Below are 24,271 nucleotides of genomic sequence, written 5' to 3'. Positions count from 1 at the left end.
ACGGAAAAAGTTCAAGGGACGAAAACTGTGTAAAAAACCTTAAAGAACTTGAATCCAGACTTTGAACGGACAAATTCCTTCTGAAACTGCATACAGAGTGGCCAAACTGTAACAACCTCTACTTTTTGGCTCACCCTGGACACCAGAGGCTACTACGCCAATTTTTCCGCACAGGACAGAGGAGAAGAAGAAAAACGGAATTTTTTGAGTGGTTTACCGTTGCTGTATCTCAAAAAACAACCGAGTTATTGACAGTAAAAGTTTTGAGGCACTTTTTCGAGAAAATGGACTTTCTGGTCCCCAAAATGGATTATGCAGAAAATCTCCTAAACTAGAAGAGATACGGAAAAAGTTCAAGGGACGAAAACTGTGTAAAAAACCTTAAAGAACTTGAATCCAAACCTTGAATTTACATATTCCGATTGAAACTGCATACAGAGTGGCCAAACTGTAACAACCTCTACTTTTTGGCTCACTCTGTACACCAGACGCTACTAAGCCAATTTTTCCGCACAGGACAGGGGAGAAGAAGAAAAACGGATTTTTTTGAGTGGCTTACCGTTGCTGTATCTCAAAAAACAGCCGAGTTATTGACAGTCAAAGTTTTGAGGCACTTTTTCAAGGAAATGGACTTTCTGGTCAACAAAATGGATTATGCAGAAAATCTCCTAAACTAGAAGAGATACGGAAAAAGTTCAAGGGATGAAAACTGTGTAAAAAACCTTAAGGAACTTGAATCCAGACTTTGAACGGACAAATTCCTTCTGAAACTGCATACAGAGTGGTCAAACTGTAACAACCTCTACTTTTTGACTCACCCTGTACACCAGAGGCTACTACGCCAATTTTTCCGCACAGGACAGAGGAGAAGAAGAAAAACGGAATTTTTTGAGTGGTTTACCGTTGTTGTATCTCAAAAAACAACCGAGTTATTGACAGTAAAAGTTTTGAGGCACTTTTTCGAGAAAATGGACTTTCTGGTCCCCAAAATGGATTATGCAGAAAATCTCCTAAACTAGAAGAGATACGGAAAAAGTTCAAGGGACGAAAACTGTGTAAAAAACCTTAAAGAACTTGAATCCAAACCTTGAATTTACATATTCCGATTGAAACTGCATACAGAGTGGCCAAACTGTAACAACCTCTACTTTTTGGCTCACTCTGTACACCAGACGCTACTAAGCCAATTTTTCCGCACAGGACAGGGGAGAACAAGAAAAACGGAATTTTTTGAGTGATTTACCGTTGCTGTATCTCAAAAAACAGCCGAGTTATTGACAGTCAAAGTTTTGAGGCACTTTTTCAAGGAAATGGACTTTCTGGTCCCCAAAATGGATTATGCAGAAAATCTCCTAAACTAGAAGAGATACGGAAAAAGTTCAAGGGACGAAAACTGTGTAAAAAACCTTAAAGAACTTGAACCCAGACTTTCAATGGACAAATTCCTTCTGAAACTGCATACAGAGTGGCCAAACTGTAACAACCTCTACTTTTTGGCTCACCCTGTACACCAGACGCTACTAAGCCAATTTTTCCGCACAGGACAGGGGAGAAGAATAAAAACGGAATTTTTTGAGTGGTTTACCGTTGCTGTATCTCAAAAGACAGCCGAGTTACTGACAGTAAAACTTTTGAGGCACTTTTTCGAGAAAATGGACTTTCTGGTCCCCAAAATGGAGTATGCAGAAAATCTCCTAAACTAGAATAGATACGGAAAAAGTTCAAGGGACGCAAAACTGTGTAAAAAACCCTAAAGAACTTGAATCCAGACTTTGAACGGACAAATTCCTTCTGAAACTGCATACAGAGTGGCCAAACTGTAACAACCTCTACTTTTTGGCTCACCCTGTACACCAGAGGCTACTAAGCCAATTTTTCCGCACCGGACAGGGGAGAAGAAGAAAAACGGATTTTTTTAAATGGTTTACCGTTGCTGTATCTCAAAAAACAGCCGAGTTGACAGTCAAAGTTTTGAGGCACTTTTTCGAGAAAATGGACTTTCTGGTCCCCAAAATGGATTATGCAGAAAATCTCCTAAACTAGAAGAGATACGGAAAAAGTTCAAGGGACGAAAACTGTGTAAAAAACCTTAAAGAACTTGAATCCAGACTTTGAACGGACAAATTCCTTCTGAAACTGCATACAGAGTGGCCAAACTGTAACAACCTCTACTTTTTGGCTCACCCTGTACACCAGAGGCTACTAAGCCAATTTTTCCTGCACAGGACAGGGGAGAAGAAGAAAAAACGGAATTTTTTGAAGTGGTTTACCGTTGCTGTATCTCAAAAAACAGCCGAGTTACTGACAGTCAAAGTTTTGAGGCACTTTTTCGAGGAAAATGGACTTTCTGGTCCCCAAAATGGATTATGCAGAAAATCTCCTAAACTAGAAGAGATACGGAAAAAGTTCAAGGGACGAAAACTGTGTAAAAAACCTTAAGGAACTTGAATCCAAACCTTGAATCTACATATTCCGATTGAAACTGCATACAGAGTGGCCAAACTGTAACAACCTCTACTTTTTGGCTCACTCTGTACACCAGACGCTACTAAGCCAATTTTTCCGCACAGGACAGGGGAGAAGAAGAAAAACGGATTTTTTTGAGTGGCTTACCGTTGCTGTATCTCAAAAAACAGCCGAGTTATTGACAGTCAAAGTTTTGAGGCACTTTTTCAAGGAAATGGACTTTCTGGTCAACAAAATGGATTATGCAGAAAATCTCCTAAACTAGAAGAGATACGGAAAAAGTTCAAGGGATGAAAACTGTGTAAAAAACCTTAAGGAACTTGAATCCAGACTTTGAACGGACAAATTCCTTCTGAAACTGCATACAGAGTGGTCAAACTGTAACAACCTCTACTTTTTGGCTCACCCTGTACACCAGAGGCTACTACGCCAATTTTTCCGCACAGGACAGAGGAGAAGAAGAAAAACGGAATTTTTTGAGTGGTTTACCGTTGCTGTATCTCAAAAAACAACCGAGTTATTGACAGTAAAAGTTTTGAGGCACTTTTTCGAGAAAATGGACTTTCTGGTCCCCAAAATGGATTATGCAGAAAATCTCCTAAACTAGAAGAGATACGGAAAAAGTTCAAGGGACGAAAACTGTGTAAAAAACCTTAAAGAACTTGAATCCAAACCTTGAATTTACATATTCCGATTGAAACTGCATACAGAGTGGCCAAACTGTAACAACCTCTACTTTTTGGCTCACTCTGTACACCAGACGCTACTAAGCCAATTTTTCCGCACAGGACAGGGGAGAAGAAGAAAAACGGAATTTTTTTGAGTGGATTTACCGTTGCTGTATCTCAAAAAACAGCCGAGTTATTGACAGTAAAAGTTTTGAGGCACTTTTTCGAGGAAAATGGACTTTCTGGTCCCCAAAATGGATTATGCAGAAAATCTCCTAAACTAGAAGAGATACGGAAAAAGTTCAAGGGACGAAAACTGTGTAAAAAACCTTAAGAACTTGAATCCAGACTTTGAACGGACAAATTCCTTCTGAAACTGCATACAGAGTGGCCAAACTGTAACAACCTCTACTTTTTGGCTCACCCTGTACACCAGAGGCTACTACGCCAATTTTTCCGCACAGGACAGAGGAGAAGAAGAAAAACGGAATTTTTTGAGTGGTTTACCGTTGCTGTATCTCAAAAAACAGCCGAGTTATTGACAGTAAAAGTTTTGAGGCACTTTTTCGAGAAAATGGACTTTCTGGTCCCCAAAATGGATTATGCAGAAAATCTCCTAAACTAGAAGAGATACGGAAAAAGTTCAAGGGACGAAAACTGTGTAAAAAACCTTAAAGAACTTGAATCCAAACCTTGAATGTACATATTCCGATTGAAACTGCATACAGAGTGGCCAAACTGTAACAACCTCTACTTTTTGGCTCACTCTGTACACCAGACGCTACTAAGCCAATTTTTCCGCACAGGACAGGGGAGAAGAAGAAAAACGGAATTTTTTGAGTGGTTTACCGTTGCTGTATCTCAAAAAACAGCCGAGTTATTGACAGTAAAAGTTTTGAGGCACTTTTTCGAGGAAAATGGACTTTCTGGTCCCCAAAATGGATTATGCAGAAAATCTCCTAAACTAGAAGAGATACGGAAAAAGTTCAAGGGACGAAAACTGTGTAAAAAACCTTAAAGAACTTGAATCCAGACTTTGAACGGACAAATTCCTTCTGAAACTGCATACAGAGTGGCCAAACTGTAACAACCTCTACTTTTTGGCTCACCCTGTACACCAGAGGCTACTAAGCCAATTTTTCCGCACAGGACAGGGGAGAAGAAGAAAAACGGAATTTTTTGAGTGGTTTACCGTTGCTGTATCTCAAAAAACAGCCGAGTTATTGACAGTCAAAGTTTTGAGGCACTTTTTCGAGAAAATGGACTTTCTGGTCCCCAAAATGGATTATGCAGAAAATCTCCTAAACTAGAAGAGATACGGAAAAAGTTCAAGGGACGAAAACTGTGTAAAAACCTTAAAGAACTTGAATCCAGACTTTGAACGGACAAATTCCTTCTGAAACTGCATACAGAGTGGCCAAACTGTAACAACCTCTACTTTTTGGCTCACCCTGGACACCAGAGGCTACTAAGCCAATTTTTCTGCACAGAACAGGGGAGAAGAAGAAAAACGGAATTTTTTGAGTGGTTTCCGGTTGCTGTATCTCAAAAAACAGCCGAGTTACTGACAGTCAATATTTACACTCACTACTATTCGCCGCCAGTAACATTAAAATTCCGCCATTTTGGAGAGACGACCCTGTATATCTGATTTCTTCAGATAGAGGCTTCGTTCTCAATCGCAAAGATTACCAAGGATGAAATTAAGTACCATTTTTTAATTGCTAACCTCGATACCAGTGTTCTTCCTTTCATAGCGGACATTTTGCGAAATCCACCTAACATTCACAAGTATGAAGCCGTTAAAATAGAATTCTAGCTTCATTTGGACAACCTAACGAAGTCAAGATCCGACGGTTGCTCAAGGGTCAACTTTTGGGGGATCAGAAACCATCGCACTTTTTGCAGCATTTGAAGAACTTGGCTGGTAACGTCTGTCTACTCCATCCCACAGCAATCGTCGAAAAAATATCGTCTATATTTCTAGCCGAAAGTACTTTTGCCGCTTTACATGATTGCAGCGTTCGGCTTCGCCTCAAGCTGCAATTTTCATGTGCAAGCGGCAAATAACTATTTTCCGCTCTTAATATAGAATATACTATTGTGTACACCTCGGCCGTGAAATAATTTTTTCGTCCTCAAGAATGTCGTAAGACGGCCTCGGACACCAAACTTTCTTTCGGCCGAAAAAATACCATTTCACGGCCTAGGTACACAAATAACTATTGAAAGCCCAGACATTTCTCTACAAAAGGTCCCATAGTTGCAAAACTGTACTTCTATTCACTTTTGAGTTATTTAAAAAAACTTTGCTAAACACCTTAAGTGCGGACTACTACACCGCACAACAACACGGAAACTGCATTGCGCAGTTCTTAACAAGTCCTGTGATTTTGACCCTAATAATCTCTGACAGTGCCAACCGGAAATATTCGCCAGCCATATGCAACAACCACTGTGGACTTCGCGAACACAAACCACCGGTTTGAGGCAAATAAAACTCCACTATTTAAATTTAACGAGGAAAATTACTAAATTCTTTATTTTCTGCAACCTCTACTTTTTTCCACCAAAAAGACACATTATTTTTTAGGTTCTCTACCAGTCTGGTTTACACACATGCACTGTCAAATGTCGATCTTTCAATAATGACGTCTTGCCCGATACACACTATACTTTACAAACAGAGTGCGTTCCGAATTGAGGTTAATTATTATTGTAAGTGCGCGACATTCTCCCACCTGAGAAACTTTTGTCAACATAAAAGTTTCTCACAACATAAAAGCAAACTTATAAAATTTCCCCCTTTTTTTTTTTTCCAACAAAACAAGTCTACAAAAATAAACCTTATTCTAATCTAATAATCTAGACGGCGTCTTTATTAGCCTACCACTCCGCGAAGTTTTCGTTTCGGGTACTCTGCTTTTCACATCACTCCCGCTTTTCGCGAACACCGATTCACTATTTTCACAGTAGTCTTGGGTATCTTCGGCAGCGCCTTCAGCCGGAGTATTCTCGAACTCATCTGTAGCATCCACTTCTAAAGGAAACACTCTCTGGATTGGACGCAGAACATGACCTCCAGAAGTCGCCAGTCGGACTAGTCTAACACGACCATCTCCTCCCGGTAACAATTCAGTGACCCGTCCAAGCGGCCAATTTAGTCGTTTACTACCATCACTGCCAATGAGGACGACCTCCCCGATCTTCACAGGGCGTGACAATTGGTGTTTGTTATATATCACTCGTAATTGTCCCAGATATTCGCTTCGAAATCTCATTCGCAAAGCATCTCTCAGAGTTTGTAACCGCACCACTCTTCGCTGTAATGAAACACGATCAATTTGGTCACAATCGGGAATTCCGCTCTCTGCTTGCTCTCTTAAGTACATAGCCGGTGTTAAAGTGACTAGTTCATTCTTGTCACCAGTCATCTCCGTTAAAGGTCTTGAATTAATGATCGCCTCACAATCACAAAGCAACGTTAACAATTCTTCATAGCTGAGTGAAGCTCGACCTAGTGTTCTTCTGAGAAGTGATTTCATAATTCCTATCATCCTCTCCCAAAAGCCTCCCCACCATGGGGCAGCAGGGGGGTTGAACCGCCATATGATACGATCAATAGCAGTTTTCTCCACGATTTCATCCCAATTCAGGCTTTGCATCAGGTTATTCGCCCCAACAAAGTTTGTCCCGTTGTCCGAGTAAATAGTTTTTGGTCGACCACGTCTCGCAATAAAACGCCTCAAAGCGCGTAGAAAACAAGGTGTAGACAAAGAGGTGGCTAGCTCCAAGTGAACAGCTCGGAAAATAGCACAGGTAAAGAGACAAACCCACACTTTATCGCCATTTTTTAGATGAAGGGGGCCCGCAAAGTCAACACCAACAATCTCGAAGGCAACAGCATCTCTTACTCGGTCGAGCGGCAAAGGTGGCACTAATGTATTTAATGGTTTACCTCCATGCCTCTTACATGTCACGCATTTTGCTAAAACAGAACGTATGTATTTTCGACCACTTAAAATCCAATATTTCTCTCTCAAAACGCTCATTAACATTTGAACACCGGCATGACACTCTCTCACATGTAAGTCGAATATTAGCTTATCCACTACTGGCTGTCTTGAAGGTAGGATAATCGGCAACCGAAACCATTCCGTGTCGTCCCTGTTAATAATAGGCGTCTTCAATCGAATAAGACCTAAATCGTCGACAAAAATATTGAGAGGTTTTAATCTTGGGTCATCCATTGGTAAGTTGGACTGCTGCAATGTCTTTAGAACAAACGTTTCAGCGTCGTTTAGTTCTTTGGCAGTTATACCTCCTTCTTGCTTGCTTGTAGGATGACGTGCATTATGGCAAAATCTGAAAATCCAACCAATCATTCGAATAGTTTTTATATATTTTGAAAAATAGTTAAGATGCCATTCATCTATTGAATCAATATGGGCGTTAACTAAGGCAACCACAGTTTTTCTCCTTTCTTTGAAAATCTCCTCGTCAGAACAAGGCGGTTCTGATTTAGGCCAATTCTTTTCGTCCTCATAAAGCCAACTTGGTCCCTCCCACCATTTTGATTCGTATAATTTTCTTGCGTAGCATCCTCGAGAAGGCAAGTCCGCCGAATTTAGACGACCAGGCACGTGATTCCAGGATGACACTGAGGTTAATTCACGGATCTCATTAACTCTGTTTCGAACAAAGGTAGACCATTCTTCTTTCCTTCGTATCCATGAAAGAACAGTCGTAGAATCCGTCCAAAAATAGCTACGCATCTTCACATCAAAATTGGACTGCACAGTGGTATACAACCTTGCTGCAATTGTAGCACCTAGCAGTTCTAGCCGTGGTATGGTTATCGCCTTCAAAGGTGCAACTCTTGCTTTAGACGCCAGCAAACTGATTGATACTTCTTTGGTTTGTTCAACTCTTAAAAAAATTACACAAGCGTAAGCCTTTGCACTTGCGTCACAGAAGACATGTAACGAGTAAGTTTCTTGGCAATCAGGTCTTAAATTCACCCATCGTGGGATCTCTAACTCGTGCAAATATTTTAATTCACTGACCCATACCCTAAACTCATTGGCAATCTCTTCATTGACTTCCGAATCCCAGTTTAGTCCTCGCTTCCAAGTTTGCTGTAATAATAGCTTTGGACACAATGTTGTGGGACTCACCAAACCAATAGGGTCAAAAATCCGTTGAGTGTGGGATAATATGAGTCTTCTAGTTATCGTCAGATCCTCGGGTATGTCTACCTCCTTCAAGCTGTTCCTCAAGGACAGAGTGTCTCGATTCAAGTTCCAAGTAAGACCCAAAACATTAATGTCTAACTGATTCTTGTTCATCCTAGGACTTTTACTACAAGATTTCTCCCACCCTGTAAGTTCAAACTTACCCTTGAGCATGATTTCAAAAGATTCCTTAACAAATGACTCCACTGATGCTTCATCTGGCAAACTTGTAACGCAATTATCCACATAGAAACAACCATTAAGTTTATCCAAAGTATTCATTTGATAAGGCCATTCTGAAGAAGATATTTTTTCCTTGGTTAGCTCAAGATGGTGTCTTATTGTCGCCGCAAGAAGAAACGGGCTGCAGTTAACGCCAAACACCACCCGTCGATGTCGGTAGATAATCTCCTCTTCTTTGCTGTTGATCCACAAAAACCTGAGAAAATCCCGATCTGCTTCATTTACTGCTATTTGAAGAAACGCCTTTTTAATATCAGATATTACTCCAATTCGGTACTTTCTGAACCCAATCAAAACATCAGGTATAATCTCTATCAAATTGGGGCCCTTTTCCAAACATTGATTTAAAGAAGGGCACTGACCTTGTCTTGCACCAGCGTCAAAAACTGGCCGGATCTTGGTAGTCGCTGAACTTTCTCGTACAACTGGTCTGTGGGGCAAGTAGTGACTATATGTTGTTACATTTCCCTTGGGTACTCGCTCAATAATTCCAGCTTCTTCCCATTCCAGTAATACGCCGTTATATCGTTCATACAAATCCATTGAGTTCAGCTTTCTCAAAGTGGATGTCAAACGTTTCTGAGCAACTAACAGATTACTGGGAAGTACAGGATGCCCCTCCAGCCATGGTAGTCTTACTTCATAGCGGCCTTCACTGTCCACTTTTACTGTCTCATTGAAAAAAATCTCTGCTGAAATTTCCAATTCCCTTCTACTTTTGTCTCTGCTGGGTTCAGTTATGCCTAATATATCCAACTCCCACAAATTGGCAATAACTTGATCATTAAGATACAAATTTATGGTTGAAGTAGCCAGATGGTCCTTCCAATACTCATTTTGCAATTTGCCCATCAAAGTCCACCCAAGTAGTGTTTCTACAGCCACCAGTCCACAGTCAAGTAGATGTTTCCTTCCAGTAATTAAGTAACCTGCCGCATCTGCCCCTATCATTACCTCAATGGCAGAATTTTCCGCAGTATCTGCAAGCTCTATGCCTAGGCTATGCAACTCATCAATCCAGAGTCCTGGAGGTACAGGAATCACTTCATTGCATATGGTAGGTTGGCTCAAAACTTCTAATTTGCATCTATGACCCTTGTATACTAGTTCTACCTCAAAACGACTGTGGGTCTGTTCCACTAAACGACCTCCAAATAAACAGTGCAGTATTTTATGTCGAGATAATTCAACTAACTTAATTTTTGAACAGTAGACTGCAAAACATAAGAACGTTGCGATCCTGTGTCTATTAGAGCACGAACACTACAGGAACCATTAGGGGCAGCCATCTCAACGCGTAAAGTTTGCATAAAAACTCGAGAAGCAATACCAAGGCTAACACAGTTAGTTTGCTACCAAATCTTCCTGGTGAATTGAGTGTTGAGCTTCAATAGGTTGTTCACTGGCAGTTGGTGTATTCCTATTTGATTTTATCTCAGGACACATCAAAGTGACATGACTCTTTTCACACACCAAACATTTTACATGACCTCTACACTTTCTAGCTTGATGTCCTTTCCTTAAACAAGAGAAACATGCTCTTTTATCATTAACAATTTGCTTCTTTTTCTCTAAAGGTAATTTTTGTTGCCTTGAAACAATTTATACTTTCATGACCACCTTCACAAAAGAGACACTTAACAACTGTAGTATTATTAAGCAAGTCAGCTGCAGTTGATGCATATTCTAGTGACACCTTTTTCCTCCGTTCTACATGGCCACCTGGAGTATCCGAGCGATTTCCTACACTACATAGTCCAAAACCTTCAGCAGCAAGACTGATTCGTTGCTCATTTTGTACTTCACTTTGCAAAAATGTCATCAAAGCTTTAAGTCGACTTTCTAAGCTGTTGTTACAACCACTTGGTACACTATTAGAATTTTCTTCATATTCCTCATTTTCTTTCAAATGTCCCACAGTGCTACGTTGCCATACTCTTAGTAATTCCTCAGGAAGACAAGATTCAATTAATGGGTAAAGAATGGCAGCATACTTATCAGCTGTAATTCCTAAGTTTGAAGTGACCTTAACTGAGTTTCGAGACTATCATAAAGGTTAAACAACTCAATTTTTGTCTTGGCTAGGGCGTTGTTTAAAATTAACTTTAATAGTTCCCTGACATATACTTCAATTTGTAGGTCTTCCCTACCAAACCTACTTCTTAAACTATCTACAATTTGTACATAATTTACTCCTATAGCAGGAAAACTTTCTACAACTCGCCTAGCCCTACTACCTGGCACAGTAGACTGAATAAGATATTCGATCTTGTCAGCAGGGTCCATCTCAATATCTTCATGGATTTTCTTAAATTGTGCCCAAAAGGAAAGCCAATCTTTTATGTTTCCATCAAACTTTTTAAATTGTATTACAGGCAATTTAAACTTCCTCTTACCTGTAATAGCAGCAATGGAACTAGCACTTTCATTTAAGTCATCAATTTGAGGACTGTCCACTTTACGTAGCTTCAAATAGCACAATTCAAGGGTTTTTGCACGTTTTAAGTATGTATCACACATGTCTTTCTCTTTAATTAAGTCCTCTTCTTCAACATCACACACTAACATAGCTTCAAATATCTCGGCGTCTTTCACCTGCAGTTCTGCCAACTTCCCAGTTAATAACTCCTGCAACACTTGTGCCTTCTGTAACTGGTCTTCAGTTGGCTCTGCTAATACAGTCTCTAACTCTGTACAGCACCTTGTAAAGGATGCCCGAAGAACTTTACGGCCTTTTTTCTTGATTTCGAGATCCATCTTTCCACAGACTGTAACTTTACACAAATGAAATCTCGCTAAACTTTGGACCTGAAGTCTCCAACACAATAGTCAATTTTCCCCGTCCTGTCACGGTCGCCAAATGTGGACTTCGCGAACACAAACCACCGGTTTGAGGCAAATAAAACTCCACTATTTAAATTTAACGAGGAAAATTACTAAATTCTTTATTTTCTGCAACCTCTACTTTTTTCCACCAAAAAGACACATTATTTTTTAGGTTCTCTACCAGTCTGGTTTACACACATGCACTGTCAAATGTCGATCTTTCAATAATGACGTCTTGCCCGATACACACTATACTTTACAAACAGAGTGCGTTCCGAATTGAGGTTAATTATTATTGTAAGTGCGCGACAACCACTTTTGTCGTTTAGATTCTTTTTGCGCGGTAGATTTAGAAACCTGAAAATTAATTCCAGTATTTTCTTGTTGCCAAATTTCAATCAATATCAATATTCCCATCATTCCATCGGGCCTCAACAAAGTTTCTCCATCGGACTCTATTTCTGTATTTTGACTTATTGTCATGATTTATTCATTTTACGTGTTTCACTTAATATCGTTCTTTTCCAAGTTAGTGGGGTTAATCTTACCCCAGAGTAGAAGGGCCAATACTGCCGTAATCACCGGCGTCTGCATGAAAGTACGGGGAAGGCGAGTCTAGTTCAGCCCTTCAGCTACACTGTAAAGGGGTGCACGCAAGGTGTTCTTGTAAGTGTGACCAAAGGACCAAGTAGGAAACTGATAGGGTTAAGGGTTCTAACGGTCACTTCAACTTGCGAGAGAACCCTTCTCTTTTCAGCCTGGGATCCTAAGAGGGTAGCGATCCGTCCCACCACTTCCAGTTAGAGACTGCTGCTCGCCGACCGACCCGGAGACTAGTGACCTCCCTCTGCAGGGGAGGACCCCAGAGTTCGGTGGTTTAGTCGAGCTACGGTGCATCTTTTATACTCGTCAGCGACCTCATTATGCTAACCTTGCTGACTATGCTGGTTACTGGTTGTGCACCGTAACTACTAACACGGGTGTGACAATATCTTCAAAGCAATATATTAGCCGGCCATTGAAGCCCCATCTCTGTCCTGGTCATTAACTTTGCGGAGAACGGAATCCAGCACGATATTGAAGAGCATTGGAGAGAGGACACAGCCCTGCTTCACTCCGCTCGAGATTGTTATAGGTTCGCTGGGTATTCCTTGTGAAGTACCTGACATGCAAAGTTTGAATAGAGCTGTTTTATAATTTGAATCACTTTGATTGGAATGCCAGTTTCTCTGAGAAGCTTCCACACTGCGTTGCCAAATTTACTACAGTTTTCGAGGCACACACTTTCGAGGAACAGCTATTGCGGCACCCAGTATATGCGTTGTTTTTGTTACTTACCTTGCTACTAAGGCTATACAGGGTGCTGCATTTTCGATGGTTTTACGGGGTACAGAGAAAACGGTAATAGATAGAAAAAAAGTAGCATACGTGTTCTGATCTCTTTTTCTGAGCTGAGATGACTGGCGAAAAGTGGGCGGCGCAAACTTCTTTTGTTTCAAAGATACGGGGGGCTTTTGAAAATTGATCATTTTGGAACCCCCTCTGTATTTCATTTGCTATTAAAGTTATCAAAAAAGGAAAAACGGTTTCCGGTAGAAGTTTTGACGTAGAATCCAATGGCGTAGTCAGTTTTTTTCTATTATGTTTAGTTTCTGACATATGACAGTAAGTTATATTTTTTTAAATGGAACACCCTATATATTTTTAGTTCATTTAATTCTGTTGATTTTTACTTTTTCAGCGGTGTATTAAAACATAAGTTTAAAAACGTTAATCTTGGTAATTAGAAAAAAGGCGTTTTCTTAACAAAAAAGTGCTAAATAATATGTATAAAAATACCCACAGTCGAAACAAAACAGTTTTTTCAACTTCTACCTTAAAATAGTAGAAAATAGAAATGGCCACTTTTCTTATTAAAGTGACGGTAGAACTGTTTGTAACTTAGATTTTTAATAAGATTTATTAAAAATATTTCATTTTCTGATGTGTTAGTTTATATGATTTCCAATTTTGTTTTGGTATTTTAGATATTGGCCTTTTTTTTAGCTTAGCAAGGTCTTTTTTTTAAATAACAGGATTACAAACTTATATGTTGTAATACACCGTTGAAAAGGTAAAAATCAACAGAATTAAATGACGTAAAAATATAGAGGATGTTCTATTTAAAAAAATGTAACTTACTGTCATATGTCAGAAACTAAACGGAATAGAAAAAAACTGACTACGCCATTGGATTCTACATGAAAACTACTACCGGGAACCGTTCTTCCTTTTTTGATAACTTTAAGAGCAACTGAAATACAGAAGAGGTTCAAAAATTAACAATTTTCGAAAACCCCCGTATCTTTGAAACATAAGAAGATTGCGCCGCCCACTTTTCGCCAGTCATCTCAGGTCAGAAAAAGAGATCAGAACACGTATGCCACTTTTTTTCTATCTATTACCGTTTTCTCTGTACCCCGTAAAACCATCGAAAATGCAGCACCCTGTACATTTTACGAAATAATAAAAGTCCAGAATTCAACTTCAATTAGGGATATATTAAAATTTATTAAAACAGCAGAAAAATGATTGCGGTGGTTTGTAGGCTATACTAATTTACAAACACTCCCTACTAAAAAAAAGAACGAAATAATGTGATACTTAATGTAGTAATTTTTATTCGGCTCTAGCTCTTGTAGTAGTAGCACATCTCGAAATTGCACAGTTTAATGATTAATTTGTATTACACAGTTACGGTTAAAAAGTAAAAGTGCAAACCGAAACATTATATACTCGTACCAAAAAATAATAAGAACAATCAGAACGAAATTAAAACATTTCATCAAGATAGTTCATATTGTAATTATCAGTAAATACAGAGTGTCATATTCTCTTGTTTATAATACAGACACTTCCGTTAATGTTATGTTTTCTTATGGAAAAGTACGGCAAAGCTTAAAGTTGACAGGTGCTGCAACAGAATAACTCACAAGACTTCCTAGTGTAAACATGAAAATGAGACACACTGTATAGACCAGGCCGTCCAAAATTTCGCACTGGTAATGACAATATTGAAGTTCAAAAACCACAACAACAAAAAATGTCGTTACCGCGTTCTCTTTTCTTTTTTTTTTTGTACATGTTACATTAGTCGTACATAAGACGTCGCCCAAATCTTGTATATAAACACTATTTAAAAGTAACAAAATCACATGTGTGCTCTCCGTGCGCGCAACGCGCATGGTTCAGTTGCTGGACGCGGCGATCTGCTGATGGATGCGCGGACAGTCCTGCGCAGGAGTAGACAATCGTTTGCATCTGTCCGGCAACGAAACGGTCATGTCGTTTGTGGTGGTCCGGTCCAGTTGTTTCAGCTCGGCGTAGCACGACGTACATACCCTCACCGGGTTGTAGAGTTGTTCGGACGGTAGCGGAGTTACGTGCTCCGAGCAGTCGGCGCAGAAGATTTTGCCGCATTTTCTGTAAGATCCGCGAATTAAGTATAAAAGGTGTCCAAGAGCACACTGGACATAGGAGATTAACATGGGAAATCAGTTTTGGTTTTGCGCCTGTCCGGTTCATTTAATCGAAAAACGCTTTAGATAAAAGTTGTAGAGCACATTTTCAGCTATCAATTTGTAATTTTTTCAATACCGTAAGTTTGACCATTAAGACGCAAAACGGCGCTAAAATTCGGAAATTTTAAATCTCGCGCCAAGCGGTCGTTAAGGAAAATTCATATCCGGCCGTGCTACCAACCTTTCAAAATCATAACAAATCGCCGTCCGTCATTTTCTAATAAAAACATTCAAAAACAAGTTTATTTAGTAATAATTTTGAGTACTAATTACTAGTAATAATTACTACCCACATAATGGGTATAATCCTTGTCTCGGAATATCTTTACTTAGGCCACAAAATTCAACTTGGCAAAGAAAATCAAACTTCTGAAATCACAAGAATAATAGGCCTTTGGCAGACTAGGATTTATTCTTAAATCTAGTGAAATTCCTATAAATTTGAAAGGGAGAGTGTTTGATGCCTGCGTGATGCCGGTGACGATATCCAGAATGTTGGAGGAAGGAATTAGACCCGGACTGCTAGAAATAGAAAGGCGTGGAGGGATTTGGAAGAGGCCTACATCCAGGAGTGGATAAATACGGACTGAGAAGAAGAAAAGAGACCCACATAATGTTAAATGCAAAGAAAATTAAAATAAATTGTTAAAGATACTTTATCAGTTATCTCAAGCTTCTTCATAACACTTCAAACGATTTAAGTGATGAAAAAAAACAGTGGACAATGAAACTTACCAGATCTTTGAAGATAAGTTGCTTTACTATACAGGGACCACAAAAGGGGGCAATTACTTCCCTCAAAAGTGATGCGATTTAGTGACTGCTAGTTTTATTGTATCCTTGGTTTTCTAGTGTTGTCGACACACCATAGTGTTTAAGTGGTTTTATATTGCATGATGTTAATAAAAAGGCATTTTTCTAATTATGGCATATAAAGTGACACTTTTCAAAACTGATTAGAGTGACAAAACGTTTTACTTTATGTAACTAGTTACATAAAGTATCACTTTATGTAACTAGTTATGAAAAGTTCATTTCATCACTCCCTGTTTTTATGCATTTCCGTAGAAACATATGGGCGACATCCATCATAACATGTCGTTGTCACTGTTTATACAAGGTGCTATGAAAGTGAATATTTGTGTTTAAATCACTTTAAAAGATGGTTTTTACCGCTTTTTGGTCAAAATTAGAAAAAATTATGTATGCAACACGTTTCGAAAATGTATTATTGTGTAACTCATTCAAATTGTAGGACCTCGCTGCGCTCGCCCTACAAACATTCATTCGTAACACAAAATCGATCTTTTCGTAACTGGTTACATAAATAGCTATTTTATAACTGATATTCAATGTTTTTTCCCTAGTTCTGCAGGGTAAGGTAAGTACTGATATATAGTTAGCTCTATTAGTTAACTTGAACATCATTCACCTACAAAGACACTTGTAAAATCATCATTTGATTGGTAAAGGTATATCCTGTGAACTGGTGTATTGAATTAGAAGCAAATGGTTTCTCTTTAGAGACTTTCAATCAATACATTTCACCTACCTTTGCTAATTTGGAACTCCACTATTATCCAAACAAACATTAGGTTAGTAAGACAAAGTTACTTCTTACCTTGAGCCGTTATAATGACAAATATAAGGAGGCATACAAATCTACCAAAAGAAAATATAATGTCAGAAAGAAAAATTATGGAAATAGGATTACTAAATCGGACAACAAAATGAAATGTATGTCGACGATAACTAAAGAAATCTCAGGAAAAATTAGTGATCGTCGTGACATACAGTTGAAGGGAAATGCTAAAGCCATAGCCAATAATTTTAATAGTTTCTTAGTAAACAGCATACCAAATATAGTTCCAAAAGTAGATATGAATTCTTATAAATGTGAAATCCCATTTAATGATAAGTCAATGTTTTTAAAACCACTTACGCCGGAAGAAGTCTGTGAACTTGCGCACGAAATAAAGAATAAACACAGCAGTGGGTTTGACGAAATACCAACCAGCTTAATAAAACTTTCCATATGCCAATTAAAAGATGTACTGTGTTTTATAATTAACAATTCTTTTAAGTCTGGTGTGTTTCCAGATCAACTAAAAACTGCTCTTGTTAAACCATTGTATAAAAAGGGTGATCCAGAAATAATGAATAGCTATAGACCTATAAGCCTTCTGCCAGGATTTTCCAAAATTTTTGAACTGGCAATGTGTAAAAGAATAATAGAATTTATGAACCACTGTAATCTAATTAACAAAAACCAGCACGGATTTATAAAGGGAAAATCAACACGAACGGCATTATATCAGTTTATACAATCAATCATTAAGCACTTTGAAAATAGAGAGGCCGCACTTGGAATATTCCTAGATCTTTCGAAGGCCTATGACTGTCTACATCGAAAAATCTTATTAAATAAAATGGAAAAATATGGGATAAGGGGGCAACCATTGGAGTGGGTAAGGTCATACTTGCAAAACAGACAGCAAATAGTGGCTGTCACTAAAGATGGTCAATCTAGTAGGTCAGGGACTCTTTCGAGCGATTATGGAATAGCACAAGGTAGCATTATAGGGCCAATCCTCTTTGTAATCTTCATAAACGACTTGTATTCGGTAGCAGATGAACCATGGCAAACTATTATTAACTATGCCGATGACACCAACTTGTTGATTGGAGACAAAAATAGTTTAAACCTAGTAAGCAATAGTCAATATTTAACGTCTAAAATTGAAGCATGGTTTGCTGATAACGGCTTAATTTTGAACGCAGAGAAAACTGATTTAGTCCTGTTCAGGACAAAACAATCAAACTTCGGTAAACTGGAAGGACTCCCGATTGTCGGAAAAGACATAACAGTATCTGAAAACACGAGGTTCCTAGGGGTTTAGCTGGATGAGAACCTTGACTGGTCTTTTCATTTGGATAAACTCTTGAAAACTTTGGGAACTATCTGCTACGGAATACGATTCACTGGTAAATATCTAAGTGAGCAATGTCTAAAAATTCTGTATAGCGCCAATTTTGAATCCAGACTGAAGTACGGTATTATGTTCTGGGGCCGAGATGGTAGGGTTCAGAACATTTTTATTGCTCAAAAACGAGTTATGAGAATAATTAAAAAAATGGATTATCGGCAATCATGTAGAAACACTTTCAAGTCAATGTCAATGGGACTAATGACAGTATACGCTCTGTATATATGAATGCTTAATGTTCTTTTTCAACAACAGAAGTTTATTTTTTCAGAATCCACAGGTAAACAAATATAATACAAGATTAACCCATCAAATTATGTATCCAACACACCGGCTGCAAATAACAGAAAAAACTCCCCACTATATGTGTATAAAGCTCTTCAATAAGTTACCTATGGATATTAAAACAATTGTGAATAACCAAAAATTTAAAAGGGAGCTAAAAAAGTTATTAATCCAATTGGAACCCTATCATCTCGACGATTACCTAAACATGTAGAGGTTGAACTCTCCTGTATTGAATAAGTATACTATATCATAAGTATAATAATATACCTAAGTAGTCTTTTTTTTGCTGACGCAATTTCATTTTGTTGTATACGTTGTTTATGACAATCTTGAAATAAAGTTACTATTATTATTATAACAGCTCATGTAGATAGCTCAATTGAAAAGTTGTTTTTTTTGACAATACCTACCCATATACAAAAACTTTTGCCACCTGACTGATAATTTGACTGTGTAAGTCCATATTCTGTTCCTCGAGGGGGTTTCTCAGAGGTTTTTTAGCCAGTTTAAGATTCTTCACATTTCATAGTCAGATCATCATTTTATGATTTATGTAAGTCAGATTTCAACACTGAATCATTTTAAGTTTTAGTTACAACACTGATGAAGACCCTCACTGATGATAGTTCATGAAGTTACGCACATTGAAGCTAAATCACACCACTTTTGAAGGAAGTATTTGGCCCCTTTGTTGTTTTCCCTGTACTGTAGGAAACTTATCTTCAAAGATCTGGCTTCATTGTCCACTGTTTTCATCACTTTAAATCGTTCGATCGATTCGGATCAGTTTATGATGTTGGACTCTGTCGAACGCCTTTTCATAATCGATGAAACACAGCATTAGCAAAACCAGTGTTTTCTTAAATAACTTTGCTACTAAGTAAATAAGTTGGGTAAAGATATTGAATGAGGTTATAAACGCAACTTGATAAAGTACCTTTTTTACGATTTATTTTTATTTTCTTTGCATTATGTGGGTAGTAACTCAAAATTATTACTAAACCGCATGGCGGGAGATTTAAAATTTTAGAGCCGTTTTTCGTCTTAATGATCCAATCTATGGTATTGAAAAAATTACAAGTTGATTGAGCCGAAAATGTGCTCTTCAACTTTTATCTTTTTTTCCATTAAATGAACCGTACAGGCGCAAAAAAATCAAAACCGTTTTCCCATGTCAATCTTCTATGTCCAGGGTGCTCTTGGACACCTGGTATATAAAACAAACAAAAATACTGATTACAGTTTGAACATCTGAAGAAACCTCCAACCTTCATTGACAGCTATTGCGGAAAAATGGCGAAACCGCGATACGTTTGGAGTTGATCTGTCCGGAAGTCTGGCAAAGTTAAAATTTTAGAGCAACCGATTAAAGACCAGATACCTAACAAATATTTTGGTTGTAATATACTTCAAACCAATCACTGGAGAGGAACTGTGTGATTTTTCAGCAAAATTAAAAAACCAAATTAACAAGTGGTATAGATGAGATTCCTGCAAGTATAGTTAAATTACAGGGGAGCCAAGAAGAAATCCACATTAAGTGGCATATCGTTTAGAAAGAAAAGGAACAAAACTCAACCTAGTGTAAGTTTTAGCCCTGCATCAATTGTGAGTGTTTTTGTGTTGTTTTGTTTAAATGTCTAATATGTGTTTAGTTGTTTATTATGTTACTCACACTCTTGATATGTCTGGAAAGCACTTCAATTTACTAAACATTAGACATAGGACGGTGTTATACTATACTGTCATAAAATAACTGATGACAAAATAACTTTGTCATTTTCCTGAGAAATGCTTCCTAAAAAAGACACAGTCCTCCAAATTTCTGCTTAAAAAATCGTTTTGTTGCTATAACTGTCAGACCGTTGGAACAATTTTGATTAAATTTGGGACAAGAACTCATGAAATGAATATTCGTTATATGATGTGAATGACGTTTGACAAAATGGTTTAGTGGCATCCATACAGGAGGATCGTGTCACCCCACTTACTAGCTGTCAGACTAATCACAAAAAAATGTTGTGAGGATAGTCTTCAAAAAAAAACTCGAACTCGAAACTCGATTGTTCAGGCTGAAAACAATCTTAAAGCACTAGAACTAGTCCAAAATTGTAAGAAAATGAAAAACAAAGTAAAACAAAAAAGTTGAGAGGAACCAATTTCAACCAATCAGATCGGTGTTTACCGAATGATGCGGCATTAATGGTGCTGTTCCTAGATTTTGGAACGCCATCTGTACTTTCTAACTCATAGAGTTGAGTACAGATGTCACCAGATGTTGCACACAACTATTAAAGTAAAACAACTTGAAAAATTAGTCTTCAAGTCAATTTTCATGAACCTTATGTCAAGATTCTCTATTTAAGACTATTTTCAATACTAAAATTATTGAAATGTACTGTTACGGTCTGGGCCTACTATGCTCGATACTTCTTAACGGGCGCTCGCTTCGGGATGAAACCGATGCGCCGCAATATCTGGCCGGGCGCGTATTAAAGTAGGCCACAGTTAGGAAGCGCTACCTGGAAAATTCTTGAATGGTCAAGGCAACCCGCGAAGCGTTTCGCGGTCATTCTAGAACGTGGTTTGCGAATATAAAAGACGCGGTGTCAACCGTAGTAGTAGTGAATTTGGGAACGCGGTTAAGTTTAAATAGCGAAGTAATTGTGGAATTGTAGTAGTGTTTTTAGTAGCTGTGTTAATTATTGTACGGAGTGTTTTAACGTGTTAATAAATTTATTAATTGTTCAGTTAAATTGACTTTGTGTGAACCCACGGGAAAATCGTAACAATTGGTGTCAGAAGTGCGATCAGACTTTAGTGCGACGTGAATTGGAACTAAACTTCGGGTTAGAGACTTGTGTTCAGAACCGGACTAGAGATTTTCGGAACAGTGGTGTGTTAAATTTATTTTATGCCAATAACAAGACGTCAAAGTGCAAACATGGAGGCCCAACTTGCAGCTATTATGGCAATGCTTGGAAAACAAGAAGAGATTCGACAGCAAGACAAAGAAGAACAAGAAAGGATTAAAATATCCTAAGGTTTGGAAGTGAAGAGTTCATCCTGTCAACCAGTCACCGCTGTGAGTCACCCATTAATGTTTTGGCATCTCAGACAGTAAAAATAAGCGGCAATTCCGAGCAAATAATTATTGGACAATTGGAGCAGAATTCTGGGAGCTGTGTTGGACTTGTACGAAACCCGGACCGACCAGGAAGATGCCTCATTGGGAAATCACTTGTAAATGGAGGAAGTGAAGTCCCAATAAGAGTTGCAAACATTTTTTCAGACGACGTAAAAATCAACAAAGGCGAAATTATTGCGGTATTCGAGCCTGTAGTCAAAATAACCAATTGCGATGGGTTACCAGAACAGGAGGAGCAGTTGGGGGAAAACAAGCTCTTAAATGAACTTGAAAAGACCTGGAAACATCTGTCAACACCACAACTGAAGAAGGCTCGGAAACTGATTTTGGACCATGGTAGCATATTTGGAACACCGAACAATATGGGAAAAACTACCACTGTAAAACACCGAATTAACACCGGCAATGCACAACCGATTCGACAACCACCTAGGAGACTACCAATAGCCAAACAACAGGAAGTGCAGGAATTAGTGGACAGGATGCTTGACGACGGAGTTATAGAAGAATCCTGCAGCCCTTGGTCATCACCTGTTGTTCTGGTCACTAAAAAAGATGGATCAAGCAGATTTTGTGTAGATTACCGAAAACTGAATGACGTGACCAAAAAGGACAGCTATCCACTTCCCCGTATCGACGACACACTGACGACTTTGGCAGGATCCTGTTGGTTTTCTACTTTAGATTTGAAGAGTGGGTACTGGCAAGTTGGCATTGAGGAGCAAGATAAGGAGAAGACTGCTTTTTCTGCTGGAAATGGGCTGTACCAATTCAATGTGATGCCCTTCGGACTTTGTAATGCTCCTGCTACGTTTGAAAGACTAATGGAAATTGTGCTTCGTGGCCTTAACTGGAAGACTTGCTTGGTTTATCTGGACGATATCATGGTGATGGGAAAAACTTTTGAAGAACATCTGGACAACTTGCAAGAAGTATTTGCTAGAATAGGTGGTGCCCATCTTCGATTGAACGCCAAAAAGTGTTGGTTCTTCCAAAAGCAAGTCGAATTCCTTGGGCATGTGGTGACGGTCGACGGAATCCAGACGGACGACAAGAAGATCCAAGCGAATGGCCAGTACCAAAGGATAAACACGAACTCAGAAGCTTTCTAGGACTTGACACCTACTACAGACGGTTTGTGGAAGGATTTGCCAACATCGCAGCTCCGCTACATCAACTTACTGAGGACAAAACACCCTACTGTTGGAATACCCAATGTGATCAGGCTACTAACATACTTCTCAAGTTAAACCGGTTTATAAGAAAGGTGATAAAAATGAAGTAGAAAATTACAGACCAATAAGCATCCTTTTAACTGTTGATGTATCAGTTCAATAAGTACAATTGTTCATTGTCTACTCTTAATACTCTACTTGTCACACTAGTGTAAGTCGTATGTCAGAATAAATTGACTTCCGTCAATTATGTCAAAAACGTCAAGAAGTGACAGAAGACAAGTTGTAGGAGTTGTCGTTCTAGATGTTTCTAGAAAACTGTCTAAACACAGAAAACAACATATTATTTTTAACATGCTTTATATTCTTTAAATAAAAACCTTATAAGTAAAAAGGGCTATTCACGTGTCTTACTGTGCGGTACCTGCTTACATTAACCTTATCAATGATTACTACATTGCCGGAAGATCAGTACAAACAACAATTTTTCAGTTTACAAGTCATATCCTTGAACACATAGAAAACCATAAACTAGGAGTAGGTATATTTTTAAACTTGTCTAACGCATATGATTGTGTAGATAAAGAACTATTGTTAAAAAAATTAGAACTCTATGGAGTTAAGACACTAAGTTTGTTTGATTCTTACTTATCTCATAGGAAACAGCAGGTTAAACTATTTAAGGAAGGCAAGTCTCACACATTAAATATAACAGAAAATTAACACGGAATAGCCCAGGGCAGTATTCTGGGGCCACTACTCTTTGTAATTTACATGAATGATCTAAATTCTATAGCAAAAAAAAAATTGTCAACTTTGCAGATGACACATATTTCAGTTTTAGTCTGGAAGAGATCTTTATTAGGACTACTGAGTGGTTTAAAAAAAAATTAGCTTTAAATATGGAAAAAAACAAATGTAATTATTTTTTAAACAAAACATTTTTGGGAGTGCAGATTGATGAATTTCTAGATTGGTCTGATCACATAAATGTTCTGCTAGGTAGATTAAACTCAATTTGCTATGGAATTCGAATCGTCTCCAGGTATCTGAACCTGGCAGCCCTTAGAATATTGTACTTTGCTAACTTTGAATCAATTATGAAGTATGCAATTATGTTTTGGGGTAGAAATACTTCAATACAACATGTATTTGTAATTCAAAAAATGGCAATTAAATTAATGTTCAAAATTAAATACAGAGATTCATGTAATTCCATCTTTAAAAAAAATAAAATAATGACAGTTTATGCAATTTATTTACAGAGAGATGACGTAACTTGGAATAAATTCCTATACCAATCCAGACATATACAGGGTGCGCCACAAAAAAGTTATGATAAACAACTTTAATTTTTTCAATGGCAACCTTGCTTTCTTTATGCACGAGGTTAAAGAGCATTTAAACTTACTTAGTTGGTAAACAAAACAAATTTTATGTTCCAACACATTATTTTTAATAAACATTACTAAATCAATGAAGTGTTCGAAGAGCCCACCATTCTGTTGCTGGCAATACTCTAATCGCAAATTAAACTCATGCTTTACATTTTCTAAAACCTCAGGTGTTATTAATTCGCATTCTTATCCGTTCTTTTAAATCTTCGATGTTTCCTGGCTTCACCTTATTTTTAAGGTAATCCCATAAAAAAAATCTAATGGGGTGAGGTCTGGAGA

General features: G+C 38.2%; 1 protein-coding gene and 1 long non-coding RNA gene across 3 annotated transcripts in view; one reads left to right on the top strand and one right to left on the bottom strand.

The window, feature by feature from the left end:
• The window catches only part of LOC145726409 (uncharacterized), a 215,061-nt gene that overhangs the window by 187,190 nt on the left and 3,600 nt on the right, over positions 1-24,271 (top strand). The window lies entirely within an intron of this gene.
• The window catches only part of LOC145726382 (phosphatidylinositol-3,5-bisphosphate 3-phosphatase MTMR3), a 45,589-nt gene continuing 35,274 nt past the window's right edge, over positions 13,957-24,271 (bottom strand). For both annotated transcript variants that reach the window (XM_081975422.1, XM_081975423.1), the window contains one exon: positions 13,957-14,899. In XM_081975422.1, the coding sequence (XP_081831548.1) occupies positions 14,665-14,899 (235 nt within the window). In that variant the 3' untranslated portion in view covers positions 13,957-14,664. The remainder of the gene's footprint in view (positions 14,900-24,271) is intronic.

This window comes from Ips typographus, linkage group LG3, assembly GCF_016097725.1.
Source record: "Ips typographus isolate SLU linkage group LG3, UJ_Ityp_2.0, whole genome shotgun sequence".
NCBI classification, from domain to species: Eukaryota; Metazoa; Arthropoda; class Insecta; order Coleoptera; family Curculionidae; genus Ips; species Ips typographus.
Note: the sequence above shows the minus strand (reverse complement) of the source record. Positions and strands in the feature narration are given on the sequence as shown.